Source organism: Cebidichthys violaceus, unplaced genomic scaffold, assembly GCF_023349555.1.
Source record: "Cebidichthys violaceus isolate CVI_PGR_0920_01 unplaced genomic scaffold, fCebVio1.0.p SCAF_105, whole genome shotgun sequence".
Classification (NCBI taxonomy): domain Eukaryota; kingdom Metazoa; phylum Chordata; class Actinopteri; order Perciformes; family Stichaeidae; genus Cebidichthys; species Cebidichthys violaceus.
In genome coordinates this window covers 54840-76316 of record NW_027176269.1, presented here as the reverse complement: position 1 = coordinate 76316, position 21477 = coordinate 54840, and the positions used below count along the sequence as shown (strand labels likewise).

General features: G+C 49.3%; 1 protein-coding gene across 1 annotated transcript in view; it reads right to left on the bottom strand.

Moving 5' to 3' along the window:
• Positions 1-138: 138 nt before the first annotated feature.
• The window catches only part of LOC137888465 (BTB/POZ domain-containing protein kctd15-like), a 26769-nt gene continuing 5430 nt past the window's right edge, over positions 139-21477 (bottom strand). The window contains 3 exon segments of the mRNA XM_068731872.1: positions 139-3285; positions 12441-12746; positions 18220-18364. Coding sequence (XP_068587973.1) covers positions 3127-3285; positions 12441-12746; positions 18220-18364 — 610 coding nt within the window. The 3' untranslated portion in view covers positions 139-3126.

Below are 21477 nucleotides of genomic sequence, written 5' to 3'. Positions count from 1 at the left end.
ACAATAACTGTACAGCTGACCCGCCTCAGAGGTGGAGTGAATGCCGTGTGCGAGCTGGCCGAAAGCTGACCAGCACTTCATCTGAAGGGGGGGGGCATGGGGGGGGGGGGGGGGGGGGGGGGGGGGGGGGGGGGGGGGGGGGGGGGGGGGGCATGTGTGGACGTGCCTGTGAAGTTCCCGTCCTGTGGAGTCTGTCGACGTTCTAACCTTTCGCTTAAAAGGCCGAGACGTAGCGTCCCGGGTTTGCTTATTGCAGACAGAAGCCCAAAGCTGCACATGTAGTTCCTTTGAGTCGCTTCAGGCGTGGGCCTGAACGACCGTTGGTGATTGTATTGTGATGAGCGTGACGCCCTTTGACGACCATTCTGTGATCTCCAAACGCCACATAATTGAGAAACTACTTCCCTGGAAAAAAGGTCAAAGTTGCAGACATGTGGTTGTCGTATTTTTATTTTCTAACCCCTGTTTGCTCAAGAACCACCCAGAGGAGTTTCCACACCTCATAGCGATGCATCAAAGAGCAGCAGCGGAGTCAGGTCGCCTGGCTGTGCAGTAACTTCTGAGGGCCTCACATTTGACTCATCAGTTTGGTCTGATGCAGTGTGTGGTCCAGCGGGGCCACAGTGCAGGCTTCTTTTATTTTTTTAAACCAGGGCATGGGGATGACACAGCAGCGGGGGGCATTGGGGGGGTGGTCTCTACTGGCACCGCTGAGCTGGGAGCCTTCAGGGAGGCGGAGGAAGGGGGGGGGGGGGCGAGGAGCGCTGTGAAGAGCCCGACATGCCTCGGCACATGAAAAGGCCTGGTTGACCATTCCCTTTGAGGCGACTGGATGCAAAGGCTCAGGCCACCGGCAGGTCACAACAAAGAGGGGCTTGATTGTGAACCAGACCCCCGGGGGGGGGGGGGGGGGGGGACTCCGGACTGGGAGTTGCACCGAGCTCATCTTCATCCACTCGACGGGCCTGTTTAATCAGCGGCCATCCGGAGAGAGCAGATGTTAGGACAGCGTGGTCGGAGGAGCTACCGCCCGTCTTTAATGAACAACTAGAGGGTTTTAAAAAACACACGCCAGCGCCCACAAAGATCAGAATGGACTTCTCTTTTCTTTTTATCAGTCTTTCCAAATGGAAGAAACAGCATCTGTAAGTTACACACAGATACAAAGCGTGGAAACTTGGCCTTTCTTGTATTTCTGCCTTTGATCCAGAAATGTTTGAGAATGAGGGCGAGAGAATGGGAGAGAGTAAACGCCGCCCACTCGCCTCTTTGTGAAGGAGTACGGTTCACGTCGGGTTCTGCCACACATACATGTGAAGAACCGTCGCAGTAATCTGGGCTTAGAAGTGACAATATTGAAAGAAGCAGACTTTGCCTCTCAAACTTCGTCTGGAGGTACTGTGAGCTCCTCTCAACGAAACGGGACCGGAGGCCCGGAGGAGCGGCTGTTGCTGCCCTTCATACACTCGTGTCTTTTTTTTAAGCTATAAACTGGTAGAAGAGATGACGCCTTTATAGGCACCTTGTCCCCTTTGGTACCTACAGTATTTGTTCTGTTGTAACTTTCGCTTGTTTTCGGCCCTTTAGTGAAACACGAGACAGATAAAACAGCTTGACTGGGTTCAAAGGAGTGCTGGGTGAGAGCGGGGGCAGGCCAGCTCCGTAGGAAACGTTTTAAGTGCAAAGAAACATCGAAAGCATTTAGAGTACGTCCCCCTGCGGATCACGAGACACACTGGTAAACGTCCACGTCGGTCATTAAGCCTTGAACATTCTAACTCGACAAAACCGCAATACACTCAGAGCTAGTGCAACGTCAACCTGGGTTTCAAATTCACGGACTTTCTTGAAATTTCTGCTAAATAAGAGGAAAGGTTTGTGCCCATGAGAGAGAACCCGATCAGAGACCCGAGATATGTTTTAGAGCTAATAAGCAGGAATTCCAAAGCACTTTTTTTGCATGTGTGCTACACATTTGACTATAACATGTTTTGTGTAAGATCCAGGTTCTCTTCCATCCCTGTTTGAACAATGGGACTTTTTCCGGCTCCGAATGTGTTGCCAGCCAGATCGCTTTAGCCACATAGCCTGCGGGCATCCGAGTTTCTGCAGCTCCTGCCAAGAAACGCTCCCTTCACAAGCTCTCAAAGCCTAATGAATACAGCGTTCATACATCCTTCATATTGGAGAAAGGGAAAGAGAGACATTAAAAATAATCCTATTAATAATAATTGTTTACACCGTGTCATGATAAGAACAGCAAAAGGAGCAAGAAGAACATACTTTAGAAACAACAATGAAAATTGTAATAAACAATCAGTTTGGCGAACGATGCTGTTTTTCGGCGAGGCGCCCCGTCGTCTGCAGCGAGGCCTGTGTGTGTGTGTGTGTGTGTGTGTGTGTGTGTGTGTGTGTGTGTGTGTGTGGAGTGTGTGTGTGTGTGTGTGTGGTGTAGGGGGGGGGGGGGGTGGGGGTTGGAGGGGATTTGGGGCCTTTTGGGGGACTCGCGAGATGGGATTATGTCCTCTTCCTGTCATCCTTAACAGCGTCCTGTCTGCCAAAGCTTTCTTGTCCCACAGCAGACCAGACATGGGCCTCATACCGAGACAGAACCGGATGATACACCACTGACAGAGGGAAAGAAGGGTGGTGTGTGTGTGTGTGTGTGTGTGTGTGTGTGTGTGTGTGTGTGTGTGTGTGTGTGTGTGTGTGTGTTGGGAGGAGGGGGCAGTTGTGTCACTCCAGAAAGGGTCATGACACCTTTGTTATAAGAATTACAGGGAAGAGAAATCAACCAGTCGCGGTGCTAAAATGTTTCAGGTGAGCTGCGTGGGTCGAGTCGTCGTTTTCGTCTCAGTCCCAGATTCTTCGGCCGTCATTTCACTTAATCAGAACCTTTTGCTGCTGATACTTTTCTTTGTTTTCCTCCTTTGTTTGGTACTACATTCCCCTTAAGAGTTCCGCAGAGGCGGCGAGGTTAACAAGCCTCCGCTAATACTTCGGTATGTTGGGGTGGTTGTGGTCCTGTTGGGGCGAGGGGGGGGCGGGGGTAGTTAGGGTCGGGGTGGTGTTGTGGGGAGACGGGAGGAGTGTTGGTAGGGTTGGCAGTCCCTCTCCCAGGACGCTCTAGTCCAGCGGTTCCTGTTTTATCCTGATGGGCGTGTTGAGGGAGAGACTCCGTCGGTCCTCGCGACACAACACGTACTCGCTGAACTGGGAAGAGTCCACGCCGCCGCCGCAAGACGCCGCCACGCTGAAGCCTTTCTGGAAAAGACGCTCCAGGACCTGAGGACAGACGGGGACAGAAAGGAGGGAAGGCAAGAAACGGCCATTAATAATTAAGACGATGTCGATAGAGCTAAATGTAAGTGAGAGGTATTACTGATAGAGAAACGGGTTTCATACTCTGCTCAAGAAAAAAGTGAATTCTTTTCAGAAAGACGGTGATTCACTGATTCACTGACAGTCAGACAGAAGATTGATTCCTCTCCTGTGTCTGGTGCTAAACATGAAGCTGAAGCCAGCTGACGCTAACGTTTTGCTTCACAAAGGAAAATAGCTACTTTAGCTAATTCCCAGTAAAGTGGCAATTTGTTTCTTACACTTTTCTTTTTGCACACCTGAAACGTGTTGAATGGTGACCTGTAGAGGTGCTGGGAGGTGGAACCTGCTCGCAACAAAACCCAGCGAGCTGCTTCCCGGTCGCTGGGCTAACCAGAGCTTCATAGTTATTGAACAGACACGACAGTGGTCTAACTCTCTGCAAGAAAGGGAATGAGCCAAGAACGTTTAGATAAAAGTACATTTTCTGTGTGATGAACGATGACTTATAGGAAGGTATCGTGGTATCTCATCACCAGAACTTTACGGGGTTCTGCTGCAGTAAATTCTCATCAGCAGCAAACGTCTTGGATACTGTGTGATAGCCATCCATCCTCACAGCAGCTTGTGCTCTTCATCAGTCACAACATACACCGTGTGTCATTAAAGAACCCCCCCACCACTCCTCCGATCTCACGCCAGTGATGGGATAAAACCAGGGGGCGCTTCGACATCAACACCACCTCTGCAATATTCATGGCGCCTGTGCTGGATGGGGCTACTGAACCGAGGGGCATGAGCTCAAAGGGATGAGGAGAGCAGGAGTGCGAGCGAGGTGTGTTAAGGGGGCTCAGCGCGGTGATTACTGGAGCTCCTAATTTGAGTAATGAGGCCGGGGTGAGAGGAGAAGCGAGGTCCGTGAGCGAAAAGGAGGAAGAGCGACGTGCGGGGAATGAGGATGGGAGTTGCGGGTGATCCGTGTGAGGACAACGTGTTGCAGCTGCGGGGAGAGGAGCGGCAGACGGGGGTGCATGTTAGCCATGGAGTCCAGAATGCAGACACGCTCAGACGCAAACATGTGAACTACAAGATCCCCTTTTTCTCTCCTCATCTGCTGTAATCCTTGTGGGATGTTGTTTTTTTTTTTTAGTTTTCTTTGGAGGGGGTATATCTAAATCCCAGTGCGAGGAGTGCTGTGTATTTACTTATTCCCCGTCCTTTTTAATGGAGTGTGCAGCGCATGGAAATGAAAGGTCTCGCCGAGGGCTATCCCCTCCTGCCAGATACAGAGCGAGAGAAGTTCACACAAAATAGATCAGTTTCTTCAGATGCCCCCACACACACACACACACACACACACACACACACACACACACACGCACTAGCACACACACTCGTGGTGCAGAATGACCTCTCTAATTACAGAACCGAGGGCCCCGTCGGAGGGCGAAAGAATTGGGGCATTTCGGCCTCCTGGGGTCCAAAGGCTGCAGCCTGGCCCGTCTCGACTGGGGATTAGAGCGGATGAATCACACGCAGAGCTATAGAAGGCAAACTGACAAATGCAAATTACAACGCACAGACTTGTTGAGCAGACCTGAACCCACACCCCACTTCCTCGTTAAACTGGGGGGCCGACATGCTGCTTGTAAGCAGAAAAGTTCCCCCCCCGCCCCCTCCTGTTTTTCGTCTTCTGGCCATTCGATGGCGACGACAAACTCCGCAATTTGGGAGACAGAAGGGGCGTCAGACAGCTGATGGTGAGGACGGCTAATTAAGAGACCTGCCCAAGCATCAAACACTCCCGCATCCATGACAGACGACGGAGGAGCCTAACGATTATGGAAATGATATTACAGAGCCGTCTTTGATCGTTGCATCACATTGCATTCCGCCCTCCATCGTCTCTTAACGCGTGTGGGACCGTCATGTTCGCCGATGGATTTGGTCACAGAGGAGCGTGGCCTGATCAATAAAGATAGTCTGAAAACACTTTTATCATTAATGCACGGCGACACAAAAGACTTAAGGATATTATTACAGATAGTCGTAACTGATTCAAGGGTACTGTAATGACTATAAGAAGCCATGAAAGAAGGAAATACAAAATGTTCACATTCAGTTTGACACAGTGAATTAGTGCCACGGGGGGGATAAACAATACACTGAATAATTACGATGTATCCCAGCAAAAAGGTTTCAATGTCCACGGGACAATGTCCTGAAATCAATCCCAGCTGACAACAGAGAGTAAAGCACCCTCTTAAAAAGCTGAAACATGTCCTGGTGGCTCAGTTCAGCAGCACAACACGCTTGGGGCCGCAGGCGCTCAGATCCCAGCTCATGTTGAACTCGTGCAGATTTTCTCCGCTCACTTTCCCGCCTCGCTCGAGCGGAACCGTGGCGAACTTTCATTCCGAGCATTGGTGATTTCCCGTGAAATGGAACTGCGGCTAATTATTCCTCCCCTTCCCAGAGTTGCGGAGATGCTCCGACTGTGCTTGAGGTACGTCAATATCGTATCGTTATCAACACGGGAAATGTGAATACGGAAGGGGTACGGAAAACTTCACCAAAGTTTGCAACTCGTACCCAGAACTTGAGCACTTCTTCTCGGCTTCTTTGTCCTGCTTGTGATCGCAGCAGAGAGACAAATGGAAGCGTCTGTCTTCGTCCCCCGGTGACCCAGTGATCCTCGTACATTTGAAACACAATCAGCCATTCTCACTGTTACGGGGTCGCCTTGGCTGCACAGGGATCTGCCCCCAAAAAACACAGTCTCACTGAGCTGCCACTCAATCTGGGGTCGCAAACGGGGGGGATGGGGAGCGGGGGCTCCTCCAACCTCCCAGCAGCACCGCGTGTCTCCAAACGCAGCCCAAGATGGCGGAGCGGGAATCAAAGTGGATGAGTCTCGGGGCTGCTAACCGGAGCACCATGTAATATTGATGGCCACCGGAGCACACGCACTCACAACACCTCTCTCAGGAGGCGCCGGGAGACGCTCGCTCCTCACGGCGCGGGGCTCAGGGTTGATTGACGTGTTTGACACACACACACACACACACACACACACACACACACACACACACACACACACACACACACACACACACACACTTGAGATGGGCTTCGTGCTCACGGGGGGGGGGGGGGTCGCTTTTGTTTAACTATGCACGGTCTTTAATATGTGACAAGGAGCTGCTAACAGCAGTCTCTGCATCGCGTCCTACGCTTATCACAAGCATCTGGCGTGAAGCAGCCGAGAAGCTCCAACTCCTTCTGATTCTGAACCATCTGCCAGCTTTGTGGAGGAACCACAAGCGACCAGAAAGCAGTCTTGACACTGTATTGTATTCTGGTTGCATTTGCGGCACATTCATTAAGTGGATGTGTTTGTGTTTGAGCTCACCGATAGAAAAGGACACTTTGATTTGAAGTGTCCTCACGTATCCACAGTCATCTAGTGAGCCTAGTGTAAGTACAGGTGAACAGTGAAGACCATCGGACTCGTTCAGTAACCTTTCTGTTCTTCATCTGCGTCTGTGGTTTCTGGCTTTGTGGTGCGAAAACTACGGTTACCAGTGGTGGAAGAAACAAAGTACATACTCTCAAGTACTGTACGCAGTTTTTACCTGAAGGGACAGTCGACACCTACATCAGAAACACGTGTTCTTCTTTCCATCGATCTGGAGCGTTTCAGTGAGCGCTGCCTAGTTCTGGAGATACCGGCCTACAGATGTCTGCTCTCTCTCCCGTATGATGGGAGTAGACGGCTTGTGCTGCAGCGCCAAAAAAAAAAATCATTTGAACTTCCTTTGAACACATTAAACTCAACAGCAATGTCTCTTTCTAGAACCCATGACCCGGTTACTCCAGATGGTCCACACACCTTGTTGAGAACAGCTTTTCACCTACTTCACTTCCTTCCCCTGTGTGTTTCCCACCTGTGTGATTGTTGTCACCTGTCCCTCATTGGTCCTGCTGTCACCTGTCCCTCATTGGTCCTGCTGTCACCTGTCCCTCATTGGCCCTGCTGTCACCTGTCCCTCATTGGTCCTGCTGTCACCTGTCCCTCATTGGCCCTGCTGTCACCTGTCCCTCATTGGTCCTGCTGTCACCTGTCCCTCATTGGCCCTGCTGTCACCTGTCCCTCATTGGCCCTGCTGTCACCTGTCCCTCATTGGTCCTGCTGTCACCTGTCCCTCATTGGTCCTGCTGTCACCTGTCCCTCATTGGTCCTGCTGTCACCTGTCCCTGTTTCATTGTGTTTTAGTCTTTGCGCTCTGCTTCCTCTGTGCAGCTTTTCTAAGTTGGTGTTTGTGCCTCGTCTCCTTCAGTATTCGCGGTGTGCTTTAGACCTTTCTTCTGTGTGTTTACAGTCTGCCTTTGCTTAGTGTTTTTAGATAGCTTGGCCAGATTCTGTACTGGGAATGAGAACTGACATGTGCCCAGCCTGTTCTCGTTCCCAGGGCGTCAGAATGCCTTTGTACGCTTTGTCTGATATCAACACACAAGGGACCCTTTAACTTCACTGTGAGACCCACCAGGCTTTGGTAGAAACACCAAAAAAAGCCCAAAAATGGTGCGTGGGAGAGGAGAAAAACGAGTCAATCAAATACAGGACTTTCAACCAGAAGAACTGTGTTCAGGCCTAAACCCTAATAAAGTGGTTTTGTTGCCCAAACCTAATAATGTTAGTTTTGTTGCCTAAACCCTAATAAAGTGGTTTTGTTGCCCAAACCTAATAATGTTAGTTTTGTTGCCTAAACCCTAATAAAGTGGTTTTGTTGCCCAAACCTAATAATGTTAGTTTTGTTGCCTAAACCCTAATAAAGTGGTTTTGTTGCCCAAACCTAATAATGTTAGTTTTGTTGCCTAAACCCTAATAAAGTGGTTTTGTTGCTTACACATAAAACAGTGGTGATTATGCCTTAAACAAATAAAGGTGCCTGAATCTAACTAGGTGGTTTTGTTCCCTTAACCTAATAATGTTAGTTTTGTTCCCTAAACTTAAAAAGATGAAACCTTATTAAGTGGTTTTGTTTTCTTTACGTAGTTATTTGAAGCCCACCTGTGATTTTTCTCCTGAACCTAACCTAAGCAAGTGTTCCTTTGAATTCCCAGCTCTAACCAAATGTATCCTGCGACCGTATGCTGGGCACGTTAGCACGTTAGCACGTTAGCAGGTTAGCAGGTTAGACCAAAGAGTCTGTCAAAGCGTCGGTATGTGACGAGTGGGAATGACGACGCTCTGTACCTCACTCCTCCCTCTGCGTCGTGCGTTTGACTCCGGTTCCTTGTGCTTTCACCTGACGTTCCATAAAATATGATTTTGAAAACAAGACTTACTTGTAGCAGAGCAGTAGAATTGCTACTTTTACTTAACAGATCTGAATACTTCTTCCACCACTGATGCTTGTATTTTATGTGACATAACAATGAATATAAAACCTTTGTCCTCCAGGTGTATCTACCTAACCAAGCTGCATCCAGCAGAAACAATATTTCTGGCGCCAGCTGCTGAAGCTGTCAGCGGGCCCGCGGTCCGGTCTTCACCCCCACCGTACTGCAGGTTAATCGGCTGCCCGTTGGGGCCTGAACGCCACACAGGCTGTACAGAGAAACCCCCAAACCACAAGCGGCGTTAATGTGTCGCTCTGCCGCTCGGGCCTCTGAGGAGCCCGGCTGAGGTGTTTGTGTGGCCTCGTCTGCTCTGATGAGCGGCGCTCTCTCTTTCCACCCGGGCGCAGGATTGATGGAGTGGCAGTGTGACATGTAAGAGAGTGTTGCGACACGTTGCGTTCGCCGCCTGGGCAGCAAAGAGGGGGGGGGGGGGGGGGGGGGATTCTCTACGGCCGCCGCCGCTGTCACATTGATGAAGGACGGATCGGCTCCGCTCTGATCTGAGTGCTTCATCACGGTGATGTATTGAGCAGCGGGGCCCCGGCTCCAGCTCCGTGTGTGTGTGTGTGTGTGTGTGTGTGTGTGTGTGTGTGTGTGTGTGTGTGTGTACACCTCTGTGGCTCTTTGGCTAAATGTTTTCCCTCCGTTAAGTGCTGCTCTCCGTTTCTCCCCGCTGGATCTACATCACAGCGCAGGTGGTTCGCATTAATTCCCTAAATTCCTTCATGACTTGGTGGAGTAGCAGTCGCCACGGTGGAGTTGTTCATCCTCACTCACATCTGAATACACTCCATGAAGGACTGAAGGAGACTTTACAGCGTACACTGTAGGATCGTAAAACTTTCCCTCGCAAGATTTTCGTTCTGATGCAAACAGTTAGTATTGATAAAGTACTAAACTAGCTATAAGTAGAAGATGATCTAATCGTGCATCAGCCTAAGGATTCCTTGAATATCACTGAGTAATTGAATGAGATGTTTCACTCCGAAGGATAACCGCGTCTTCTGACCTTCGGGGTGTTTAAGTGAATAAAAAGCGGAATAATAAACTGGGTTGCTGCATTGACAGACGTCATGTCGTCTCATTGTGACCACAGTATCACAAGGTCTAGTGGTTTTTCCAGCCCTGGGCCGGACGACAACAGTACCTTCAGTTCACTGACACCGTTTGAGCCGAAAGTGATTCCTCTAATGAAAACTCAAAACAGAGCAGGTTTTTAAAAGCTCTCACATGTCCATCTCCTTCTCGTTGTCAAAGATTCTCCGCTCCAGACAGCTCTGCGTCCCCCCCCCCTTTAATTCTTCCTCTATGGCAGGGTGTGGTTGCGCTCCCCTGGGTCAGGGTCCAGGGCTGAAACAGGATCAGAGGCTCATTGTCTGGCGGGTGAGACGAGGATCACTTTCCCAACCTTCTCATACCTTCACGCAACAATGAGGGAGACAGAATGAGGGAGCTGTTGAGAAGCATCTCCCCTTACAGTGAAGAAACACCTCCATCTGCTCCCCGCGTCCTCCTCTAATCGACTCAATGAGCCGGGCCCCTCCACTCTGCTTGCATATGTGTGTGTTGTTGTTTTTCAACAGAATTGTGTGTGTGTGTGTGTGTGTGTGTGTGTGTGTGTGTGTGTGTGTGTGTGTGTGTGTGTGTGTGTGTGCGTCTTAAAGGAGCCGACAACAGTAAAAACAAAAATAAACGCCTTAACCGAGTGAGGCCAGTGAGACAGAGGGGGAACCTTGGAGAACCGGCTCTCTCTCTCTGCGTTAGCGGTTTGTCTGAGGAGAGGATTTTCGGCTCACCTCTCCTTCAGAGGAGGAGGAGGAGGAGGAGGAGGAGGAGCAGCCCGATGAAAGGGAAAAACGAAGCCATAAAAACCTTCTTTCAGACCACGTTAGTGAGACGCGCTCACATCCCGTAACCAGTCTCACTGGTAAACAGAGTGGGAAAATGTTGTGTTAGTTGATGCGGCCAATTAATTATATTGCAAGTCATTTAAAAATCTATAAAAGAAGTATAAACCGGTTTAGGCTGTTTGAGAAATTGTAAGTATGGTATTAAAAAATGCAATACGTGTGTTTCAATCGCCTGGAGCGGAGTTATATTGGAGTCTTTTTTTTAAATAAAAAAAAAATAGGAGCTGTGTCTTAAAAAGGAGTAAAGCGTAAATTATGCATATTATCCCCCCCCCCCCCCACACACACACACACACACTTTCCATTCCTCTTCTTCATTCTTTCTTCTGCAGTCTGCATGGCCGCAGTCCACGCGTTCTTTGTCCCGCTCGCTCAGGCTCTCCTCCCCGGAGGTGGTCTCTCACGCGCCGGCAGGAGGGAGGTGGAGGTGTCAGAGCGCACTAGCCTGCCTGGGAGTCGCTGCCTCTGGGTGCCGGAGGGAGCGGAGCGGAGGTGGGGGAGGCTCATCTTATGTGTCGGCCCGTTCGTGGCTGTGGGCACCGGAGTGTGTTACATCGAGCCCCGTGGTGTGAGGCTGTTATGTTTCCCGCCTCGCGGACCTTCTCTGGGTAACACAACTGCAAAAACGAGTTTTTCTGACGTCTCGCTGCTTTACTGCGCTCCGTGGTCAACCCAAGGGGATCTGAGCCGGGCTACCTGCTTGAGAATAACATACAGTAGGCCTGCAGTAAGGCAATGAGCGGTCACACTACTACAGGACAAGCTCAGATCTCACATCATGCAAAAGTCACTTGGGAGAGAGAATGAAAAACTTCACACACTCTGCACGCCCACCATTACCAATGGAAATCTGTCGACCAACTGACTGTAGCTCCATCAGAGTGGCTATTATCTCTGTTACTGACAAGGAGCTATTATCTCCACTGTGGCACAATGCAGTACAAAGGGCCACAAATCCCGCCAACTGCCTCAGAGCAAAGTGGAACGGTGGAATTCTGGCTCATAAGCAATGAAGAGAAGAAATACCTGAAAAGACCTGAAAATACAAATCTGCAAACAGACATCTGGACGCTATGCTAGGCAGCTAACGCTCAGTGGAGCAGTTCAGTCTTACAGTACAAATGGCAGCCAGGTGTGCATGAAAGTGTTGAAGGGTGCTGGTGAAAAACGGTTCGCTCGCTCAGCAAAACCCTTTGCTGGATTAAATAACGGTGGCGGGGCTGATGCCATAAAACATCCACGATGCCAAAGCAAACAGAACAACAGAACCACAGCGTCGAGACCAAACGTACTCAAGGGCTTCGCCGCAAGATCACGTGAGGGGAGGCGCCACATGTGAGTCGTGTCAGTGCTCCCCATTGATCACTTACATTGAGAGCGTCTGAAAAATGTGCTGCTTTTCCAGAACATGAATCTTAACGTTGGATACAAATGGTTTCCTCTTTGTACCACTCCATATATCTGAAAAGTTATGGAGGCAAAATAGACCAAAATCTCAACATTGACCAGTGCATGAAAAACAATGTGTTTGCCTGTCGTGTCTCGCCTTCACATATTAGCTGTTTTGTTTTTTTCTGACGGTATTGTAACTCACAATTTTAATTCATACATCAGGAACACCCCCCCCCCCACAGAAATACCACACTTGCATGGCCAACAGGACATTAGAATCACTAATGTGGAAAGATTAGTACCGTTGTCAAATATTACAACTAGATTAGTTTAGCATAAGTTGTCTAGCACTGAGGTAAATGTGCCACATGCAGAGAGCGGGAGGATGGCGGCGGACAGAGGGTGTGTTACCTGGACAGAGTTGAGCCTGCAGTAGCCGTTGAGGGGGAAGCGGATGACGTGCGTCGGGTCCTGGTTCCATCCGGCGTTGACCGAGTTGCACATGACGTCTCCTGTCTCCGGGAAGATCTCCTCGATGAGGACCTTCTCGCCGCTCAGGGCGATCCTCTCGCCCAGGTCGGGTGTGACGCGGACCACCAGGCAGTCGCAGGGCTGCGCCATCCGCCGCTGCTCGCGCTCCTGCTTCCAGCGCTCCAGCTCCTTGATCATGGGCATCAGCTGGTAGTAGCGCGCCTCCTCGTACAGCAGGTGGAAGTCCTGTACGGGCAGATGAGTGCAGTGAGTCTGGGCGGTCCCGTGGCTTCACGTGTGACTAACGCACCGTGAGCTTCGCCACGTGACAGCTCATCACCAAGGTCGTCAGGACAAACCAGACGCGTACGCAGTATTGTACTAACATGACAGTGGAAGCAATATTTACTGGGCACCCCGATGGCTTCCCCACAGCAACTAATGACAGAGTGTCCTCGAGCGAGACACTTAAGCAATAATTATTCCACGAGTGCTGTTCTTTGACCCTTCTAGAGTAGTGAACCGCCAACTGTGTGGCATGCAGCAACAGATGAGGAACTGCACCATGACGAATATGTTCAAGATGTCCAACAACGTCTAGAATTCTTCAGGAAACACTTATACCTGTGTGAGTCTGATACCAGTGTGCGTTGTCCTCACTCATTGTTACAAAGAGCCGCCGTGACGTCACACGGTTTGGCCATCGGCATCGTGGGTGTTGGCTGTCGCCTTCTTGGTTTGACACTAGAGGGTGGAGCTAAGTACCACCGAAGGCTGAATAAGACATTTTTAGACAACCAAAAAGGTTCGAAATAACTTCCATGAACTGAAAAGTTGTAGACGAACCTTCAGACCGGACAACACTGTGGTAGAGACCTGTCAATCACTGTGTAGCCCCGCCCCTAAAGCGTCCCCTGCTTTATGGTCTGTTTGACTCTAAATGGAGCATAATGTACTAAATGAACATCATGCTGTATTGAAGAAGACTGTAAACTAGAGATTGAGACCATAAACTCATGTTTACAATGTTTACTGAGGGAATAAATCAAGAGAGAAGTAGAGTCATTTTAGACTAGACTTCTATACAACCAGAGGAGTCGCCCCCTGGTGGACACTAGAGAGAAGTAGAGTCATTTTAGACTAGACTTCTATACAACCAGAGGAGTCGCCCCCTGCTGGACACTAGAGAGAATGCAGCTTTAAGGCACTTCCACATTGGCTTCACTTTTCAGAACCGGAGGTTTCTGCCTGACAAAGTAGCGTGACAAAGAAATCAACGTTCTGACTTCTGGGACTTCTTAGGGACCCTAACAGCGGTGTCCTGGACAAAAGTCCGGTGTTTTTCACACGCATCCACCCTGACCTCCTCCCTGTGTTTGCCGCTGTTTATGAAGAGCAGAGCGGTGCTCAGCGTCTCACTTTCACCACGTCAGACATCTTCAGGAATGGAGAACAATAAACAAAGATCGGGAGAGACGGCTTTCCGGCCGGCAGGACAACACTCTCAATAAACAAAGCACAGCCATGCTGCAGCTCTCCTCCACAGTAGCTCTTGGCAGAGCGGCGCTAGCCTTTAGCATGTTTCAGCGAGCCGACTCCAGAAAGGCCGTCGGGGGGGCTCCGGTGAAGTGGGATGGTGCATTCCTGTGTGCAGACAGTCTGCAGCAGATTGCCTGCCTCTGCCTCCTGGGCAGGGCTCGCCGGGGGCCATTCGCCCCGGCGCTCTCGCCTCTAATTTCCCACAAGACCAGATGGCACTATCATTCGCCGCCGTGGAAAAAAAAACACAAGGAGGCAGAGGGTTTTTCACTAATGGAGAAGACGAGGAGGTGAGGAAGAAGATGTGTGCAAGTGAACACGAGGACAATCATCGAGACCGAGGAGCATGTTAATGTGTTCCTCACATGGAGGGAGTTTTATGTTAATGAGGCTCGTGGCCCCGGTGTTAAGCTCCTATTAGAACAAGATTTAATTAGGCCGCACGTAAACGCTGCAAATATCTCTGCTGAACAATTAGTAATGAATAAATCTGTGTTCTGATTAGTGCTTCACAGTGACAAAGAAGGACAGCTCTATTCACTCTGAGTTTATGAACTTTTATTCTCACATGACGTTTCCCTCCCGGCTGCAGCTCGTTTCGGTGAACGGACGCCGTCCGACCAGCGACAGAGGCAGACAGAGGTCGCTCGCGACGGCGCCGATTCTACGCGCCCTTGAAAAAGTGAGGCGCTGTGTGTTTGGTACTGCGGAATCGACGTATGTTTGGTATGGTCTGCATCATTGCTGGCTGTGGGTGTTGAGCCCTGATCTAAAAAGAGAATTCTTTTCTCTTTCTCCCCCCTCCTCAGCACTGCCGGAGCGTGGCAGCAAACAGCATATTCATTAACCCCGCTGCTTCTGTCAGACTCTTTAGCCTTGAAAGTTCTCCCTCGCCGGTTTCACCCCATCATCTAAACTGCGCCTTCATCTGAGACGCTCATGCACATGTAACTCCATCTGGACGTGCATTGACGCAACACATCTTAAGCTGACGGTCTAATATTTAAGATTTCAGAACGCGATAGAAGTGTCTGAGAGTGGGGGGGGTGGGGGGGGTCTTTTTCTCTCCCTTTCTCCCTGTCTTTTCTTCCTCTCCCGGCCTTCTTGCTGCAGCTGACAAAACTCATACTGAGACGCTCCCCCCTTCGGGCAGCTCTCTGTATCAAAGTGTGGCTCCTCATCCTTCACAGGTCTGAAGCGCGGATGGATATGTTTTTAACAGGGGTCTGTCTGCGAGGCACTTTTAGTCATCCCGAGCGGCGCGGAGAACAACAGAGCGACCCCGAGCGCCGAGGTGAGGATGAGAGGCAGGCTCCCGTCCGGACCGCTGTACACGCTGCCAGCTCTGCGTGTCGATTCATCCCTCCGATCCCCGTGTCCAGACGGCCCGTTTGAGCTTCAAAATAATGATCCGACCTGATCGCCCGCCGGCAAGGCGACGTCTCGGGGAAGGACAGAGGGAGGGAGAGAGAGAGAGAGAGAGAGACGGAGAGGACAGACGGAGACAGAGAGGAAGATGGAGAAAAAGGACGAAAAACTGTCACGATGAGGGAGTCGGAGGACTGAAGCCCACACAAGTAGAGGCTGCTGATTAAACACGCCACCGCCAAAAAATCTATCCCATTCCCATCTAATACACAGCACCCACAAAACAAATGACAGCGCGAGCTCGTTCCGATTACTTCCCCGCACTAAATACCTACAGAAACAAAGCATTATTGATTTAAAGCGCGACACAAAAGGCCCGAGTAAACCCGACTCTTAGCGGTTCCTAGCCCTGCCCTCGATATGACTGAGCATTGCTTACACTCTTGTGATTAATTGCGGTTTGAATAACGAGATGAGGGGCGGATTTTAATGGCGAATATTTTTGCTCCACTGATGTGGGCTGGAAAAAATGTCTTTCCCCTATTCTGCTCAGACTTTCACATTGATTTAGCAAAACACACAGCGCCGTGGCTGCCAGCAGCAGAACAGACCCGGGCCTCGGGGCGACGGCAAGCCTGATTGTGTTCAGATAAGGACATGCTCCATTCCGCCTCGCACTATTTGCATTTTTTTTTTTTTTTCTTCCCCGGCTCCACGCAAATTGAAAAGGTATGCAGATCAACAAGAGCTTATGTGAAAGAGGATCATAATGAGTTGAAACAATGAAGTCCAATGCGTTCTCTTCAACCTGATTGGACTGTCAAGACTTCACAGGAATGGGAGGGAGGGGGGTGGAGGGAAAGCAGGGAATAAGAAGGGGAAAAACTAATCGGCACTGAGTCAGGCCATCTATTTTGCTGAAAAATATGCGTCGCTTTCATGTTCTGTTGTCTGAGGATTGGCTCGGGCTCAGACGACGCGTGAGGCCCGCAGAGATTTTGCCGCTGGCTCCAAATGGCTCGGCCACGCCTTGTTCCCTCGTACAGAGAGGGATGAACAAGTACCAGCCTGGTGGAAAGGTCACGCAAGTTGAGGTGGAGTAGAAGTGAGGAGCAGAAGGCACCTAGGAAACGGATACAAAAACCCTTCAACGGGAAGCAGCTGTAGGCGGAAGATGAGACAATTTGGAAAAAGTCACATTACGGTTGTGTGGATCCTTGTTGGGTGAGACTTAACTTGTTAGTAACGCTGTCAGTTTGGTTTAAAGCTGCACTCATCAATGTTTTCACATCAACAATGGATTAAGTGGCTGTAACGTAAAAGAGGCCCGCGGGGATCAACGTCACACAACGATCATTTGGGGTCTTTCAGCTCATTGTTTTGCTTTTTACGGCCCACTACTCCCCTCACATCAACCTCGTTCAGTTCACAAGATAAAGAGTGTTTCTCATACAGTGGTGGAGACCAAATCAGAGTTTACAGGAGAGCTAATATCGGACTTATATCTGGCAGGTGGCCAGAAACTTCAAATCAATGCTAATGTTGGCTCCATGTATGTCCAGTTTAACCGCTGCTAGAGTTAAAAAATATGGACCTGGGACAGAGACTTAACTTATCAAATATACCAAAACATGCTTATTTCTGTCACCAATGAGCTAAAAACAGCTTTTATGGGTTGGGAATCTTTGCCTTGCATGGCAGCTAGATTCTCTCCATATCACCAGATCGCACAAAAATGCATCTCATCAGGCTTTGAGTAATGATAATCTTCCCATTAGTACGGGAGATCGGCAAATTTTAGAACTGGAAGTCAAACCTCTTTTTGCTTCATGGAGTGAACGGGGCCCCACCTCCAACCCTGAATCCAGGTCTCTGTACATCCATCATGGGAGAGGAGTTTCTTCTAAACGGCCGCGGCGGCTCCTAAAGATGCTAGCATAGTTGCTGCGATCGCATCAGTTCTATCAGAACTGCAGAGTATTTGTTTACTGAAAGAAGAGCAAAGAACGACACTGAAGGCTTTTCTCTACAGGAAAGGCGTTTCTGGTATTTTCTCCAAACCGTTCCCAATGACTGCCTCTCAGATCGTTCCGTGTCGCATGTGGCAAGTCAGGTTGGGGAATTCTACAGTTCACCCTACAGCGCATTATTTGATACTAGGCCTGACAGAATTTGGTTTGTTGCCATGCGCTTCGGATCATTTAACATTGTGTGATAACGGACATAATATACCGTTTCAGTGGAGTTCTTTCATGCGGATGCTTCAACAGGACTTAGATGTGGACATGGACGCATTAGTTTGTATCAAACTGCAACCATCAACCAACACAGCGCAGCGCTCCAGGTGGGTCCCTGTCACTGTCAGCTTCCTTTCTGAGTGGGAGTCGGTCATCAGAGGCAACAGGGGTAACAGAGGGGCTCACAGGCTATTCCACCTGGACTCACCTCTGTGGAAACCACTCCGAGTGAAGAACAACAGCTCAGGGCTTTGGCACACACATCACATGCTACGGTTAGCCAGCTAGCACTTCACCTCTCTTCTCCATATTTCATTTTTTTCCCCTCCCAAAAAAAGAAAAATGTTTCCTAACTATTGTTTATGCTCAAACCGGGAGGCAGGTGAGTCTGCGTTACACTCTGTCGTGGTACCAGGTCTATTGTGAAAACATGCAACCCCCTAAGAGGGCGGTAAACATTCAGAAATACACATGAGCATATTCACACTTTAGAGGATTATCTCGGCTAAAATCTGGAGTCCGGAAAGGCTGTTTGAACCGATCGGAACAACCCGGCGCGGTGCGGCTGTGTGTACCTTGAAGTCGTCTGGGAGCAGCAGTTTGCTGGTCCTGAGGAAGCTGAGGATGTAGCGGAATATCTCTCCGTCCCGATCTATGAAGTAGTGCTGCTTCAAGCTGTCCAGCACGATGGGCTCGGTGCCGTTGAACAGACGACTGATTCTGGAAATTGAAACGCACACAGACAGAAAAACAGAGTGAGCCAGCTCCCTTCAAATGCATGAAACAATTACCCTCCATTTATTTTTCAATTTTATTAGCACTAAGCTTGAAATGCATTAGCATCCCAGGTTGAAACAAGGGGCTTAAGGCACCGTTTCCTCCATTCCAGACTTGTTTGAAGTGTCCCTTCTGCGGAGAGATTACAACAACACACACGCTCGCTGCTTGTACTTACAGAAATTAATAGCATGAATGTGGCATTACAGCTCTATTATTCCATCTGTCAGAGAGGGGGGGGGGGGGTCCACATACTGCTGTGAGGAGGACGTCTGGAAAAAAGGTATTTTACTACTTTGTCATGAATGTGAGAGGACTTGCTGCACCCCTACTCTACTGTATACTGTACTCTGCACTCTTACCTGAAACTACATTTACATCGTAATCTGTTGACATCCATGGTTCTAAACCGCGGATACATATTTCAGTGAGACTGGGCCTCCTCGCTGAAAATGAAATCAACATATTGGCCTTTGAGAATGTGCATTTGTTGCCAGGGAAACGTGACTCACGCATCATTTGTCATCATGGACAACATGTTGCATTGGTTTGGTTCTCCTACCAAAGGTTCACGCTTTAAGACTGAGAGGAAGAAAAAAAGAGAGAATGTCACCTGAGAGGACATTCATCTTCTCTTCCTCTTACAGTAATAACTCATTCAAAGAAAATCAAACGGTGTGTTTGAATCTAACCTTTTAAAAACATGGTCACAGACACGGTGGCGTCCCACATGTAACCCTTCCACTCGGCTGCTGCTGTATTAATGGTTTGGTTGAAGTCGACTGCGTTGGAGCTCATCAAGGCAAAGAGTGGAGCTGCTGTTATCTTGAAACTTTCATGGAGCCTGGAGAGACGCTTGGACAGACATTCATTTCCCCCTTCGTCTTTGTGTGGCTTTCTTGGCGCTTACCTGCAGTCTCTCTCTCTCTGACTGATCTAATAATCTCGATCTGTTTTTCATTTGCATATGCTAAACACCCCAACTCAATCCTTAAAAGCTGCTTTTTTCTTTCTTTTAGCATCTGTAGAATATTGAGGCTTTCAAATGTTCGCAAAACTTCTGTTCTCCCGAAGCTTAAATCTTTGGATCTCCGAATTAAGCTCTGAATTTTGGGAGTCCAGCTGCCTCCACGGCTCTGGCTTTGTCAAACTCTATTACCGAGCAGTGAGCAAACAGCAGGGCTGCCTTTCCTCACAATTTACAATGAAAAGCCTCAAAAACGCACAAGCTCGTGTTTTAACGGTTGTATCAGGTGACCCCCCCCCCCCCCACCGGGACACGCTGAAGCCACCGCGTCTCTTTCTCTTTGACTTGACTTGTGTGAAGAAGCAGAGCAAAGATGGTTCTCTTCCACCCCCCCCCCCCCCCCCCTCCCTCACGCCATCCCTTTTCTCCCTTTCTTTCCCTCCCTCCGTCTCCATCCCTCTCCTTACTCGCTTTTCTCTCTGGAAATCGATGCAAAATGCTTTATAAAAAACCAATACTCATCTCCCTGTTTTGCCCGCGGTGTTCCTTTCTCATATGGTCTTGCAATTCTTCCAGCTAGAATTTCACCATACCCCTCCAGGCTAACTCTGTTTTTCATCTCCACTTTTTTAAAAAGCAATTAAAATGCTGCCTGTTTTTCTTTTTCTTTCCCTCTCTTCCACTCCTTCAGTCTCTCTCTCTCTCTCTCTCTCTCTCTCTCGCTCTCTCTCTCTTTCTCTGTTGGTCTTCTCAGTTTTTTTCCCCCCTTTCAGTTAAATCCCTGAATTGGAGTGGCGGTGGGGGTGGGGGGTGTTTTTAACAGGTAGGGAGAGAGAAAAGGGTGTGTGTGTGTGTGGTGTGTGTGTGTGTGGGGGGGGGGGGGGGTACATGAAGAAATTAAGAGAGAAGACTCACAAACGGACAAGCTGAATTATGGGTAGAAAGATGTGGAAAGAGAGACAAAGAACCCAAGGAGAAAAACACGGAGAACACGAGTAGAGAGGGACGAAAAAAAGGGAGGAAAAGGGGAAGAGAAAGAAACAGAATACGAGATGGAGAGAGTGGGAGAAGAAAAGAAAAAATGACCGAACTCCATAGAAAATCCAGAGTGAAGAAAGAGGGAGGGGAGGGAGGGAGAGTGGTGGGGTGTGGGAGGTTATCAAGGACAGGAACAGCTCAGATCTCCCACCCCAGCGGTGCCAAGTGAGGCCAGGCAGCGAGGGCAGCATAGGTGGGCAATATCTGGCAGCATCCTCGCCGCAGCGGCTTACGGCCGGCCGGCGGCTCAGAGCTACCAGAGCTGTGTCTGCAGGAGGTGGTGGTGGGGGGGAGCCGGTATCGCTCTCTCCATTAGAACTGATGCTATCTGGAAAACATACTAATGGACGGCCGCTGAATGCGAGCCGCCCCGGCAGCTTCCTGCAGAGCGAGACAAACACAGGCGAGGGACGTCGGCGTCCGGTCAGGGACCGACCCTCCAGAAGCTCTGGGGGCGTGGCACAAGTTTCAAAGAGAGGAACACATTTTTATTTATTTGTCTGACTTAAATCAAACTCTTAAAACCTTTCCACATTTCTGCAAAACTCAAAAACAGCAGCATGTGACCCTGGGGATGAACGTCACCATGTAGACCCAACATGTGCCACACGGGTCCTCCATGAGCTTCCACTGCCACCGACTCTCTCTCTCTCACTGCAGCTGGGGAAAACATTTCACCCGCTGCTTGGAGCTTCATAACTTTGACTCCTCCTGCGCTACAGCAACAATTAACTCTCATTACTATTTCATGTTCAGTGATTAAAACTAAAAGTGTTATCAAACAGCTCATTTTTTTTTACTTCAGATCACGACGTGTTAGTGCCATGTAGTCTCTTTAAAAGAGCAACAAAAAAAAAAGAACACTCGAGGCCTAACAATGAAATGGAATAAAAATGAAAAGAAATATAGCAAGTGCCAACTGTAAATTACCAGACATTGTTTGCCGTGTTAATTTATTGGGATTTAAAAGCGCGGAGCTGCCGTCCTCAAGGAGGAAAAAAAATAAATAGAAAAATGTCCAAAATGGTTTCCTGGTCTCGGGAACATTCCC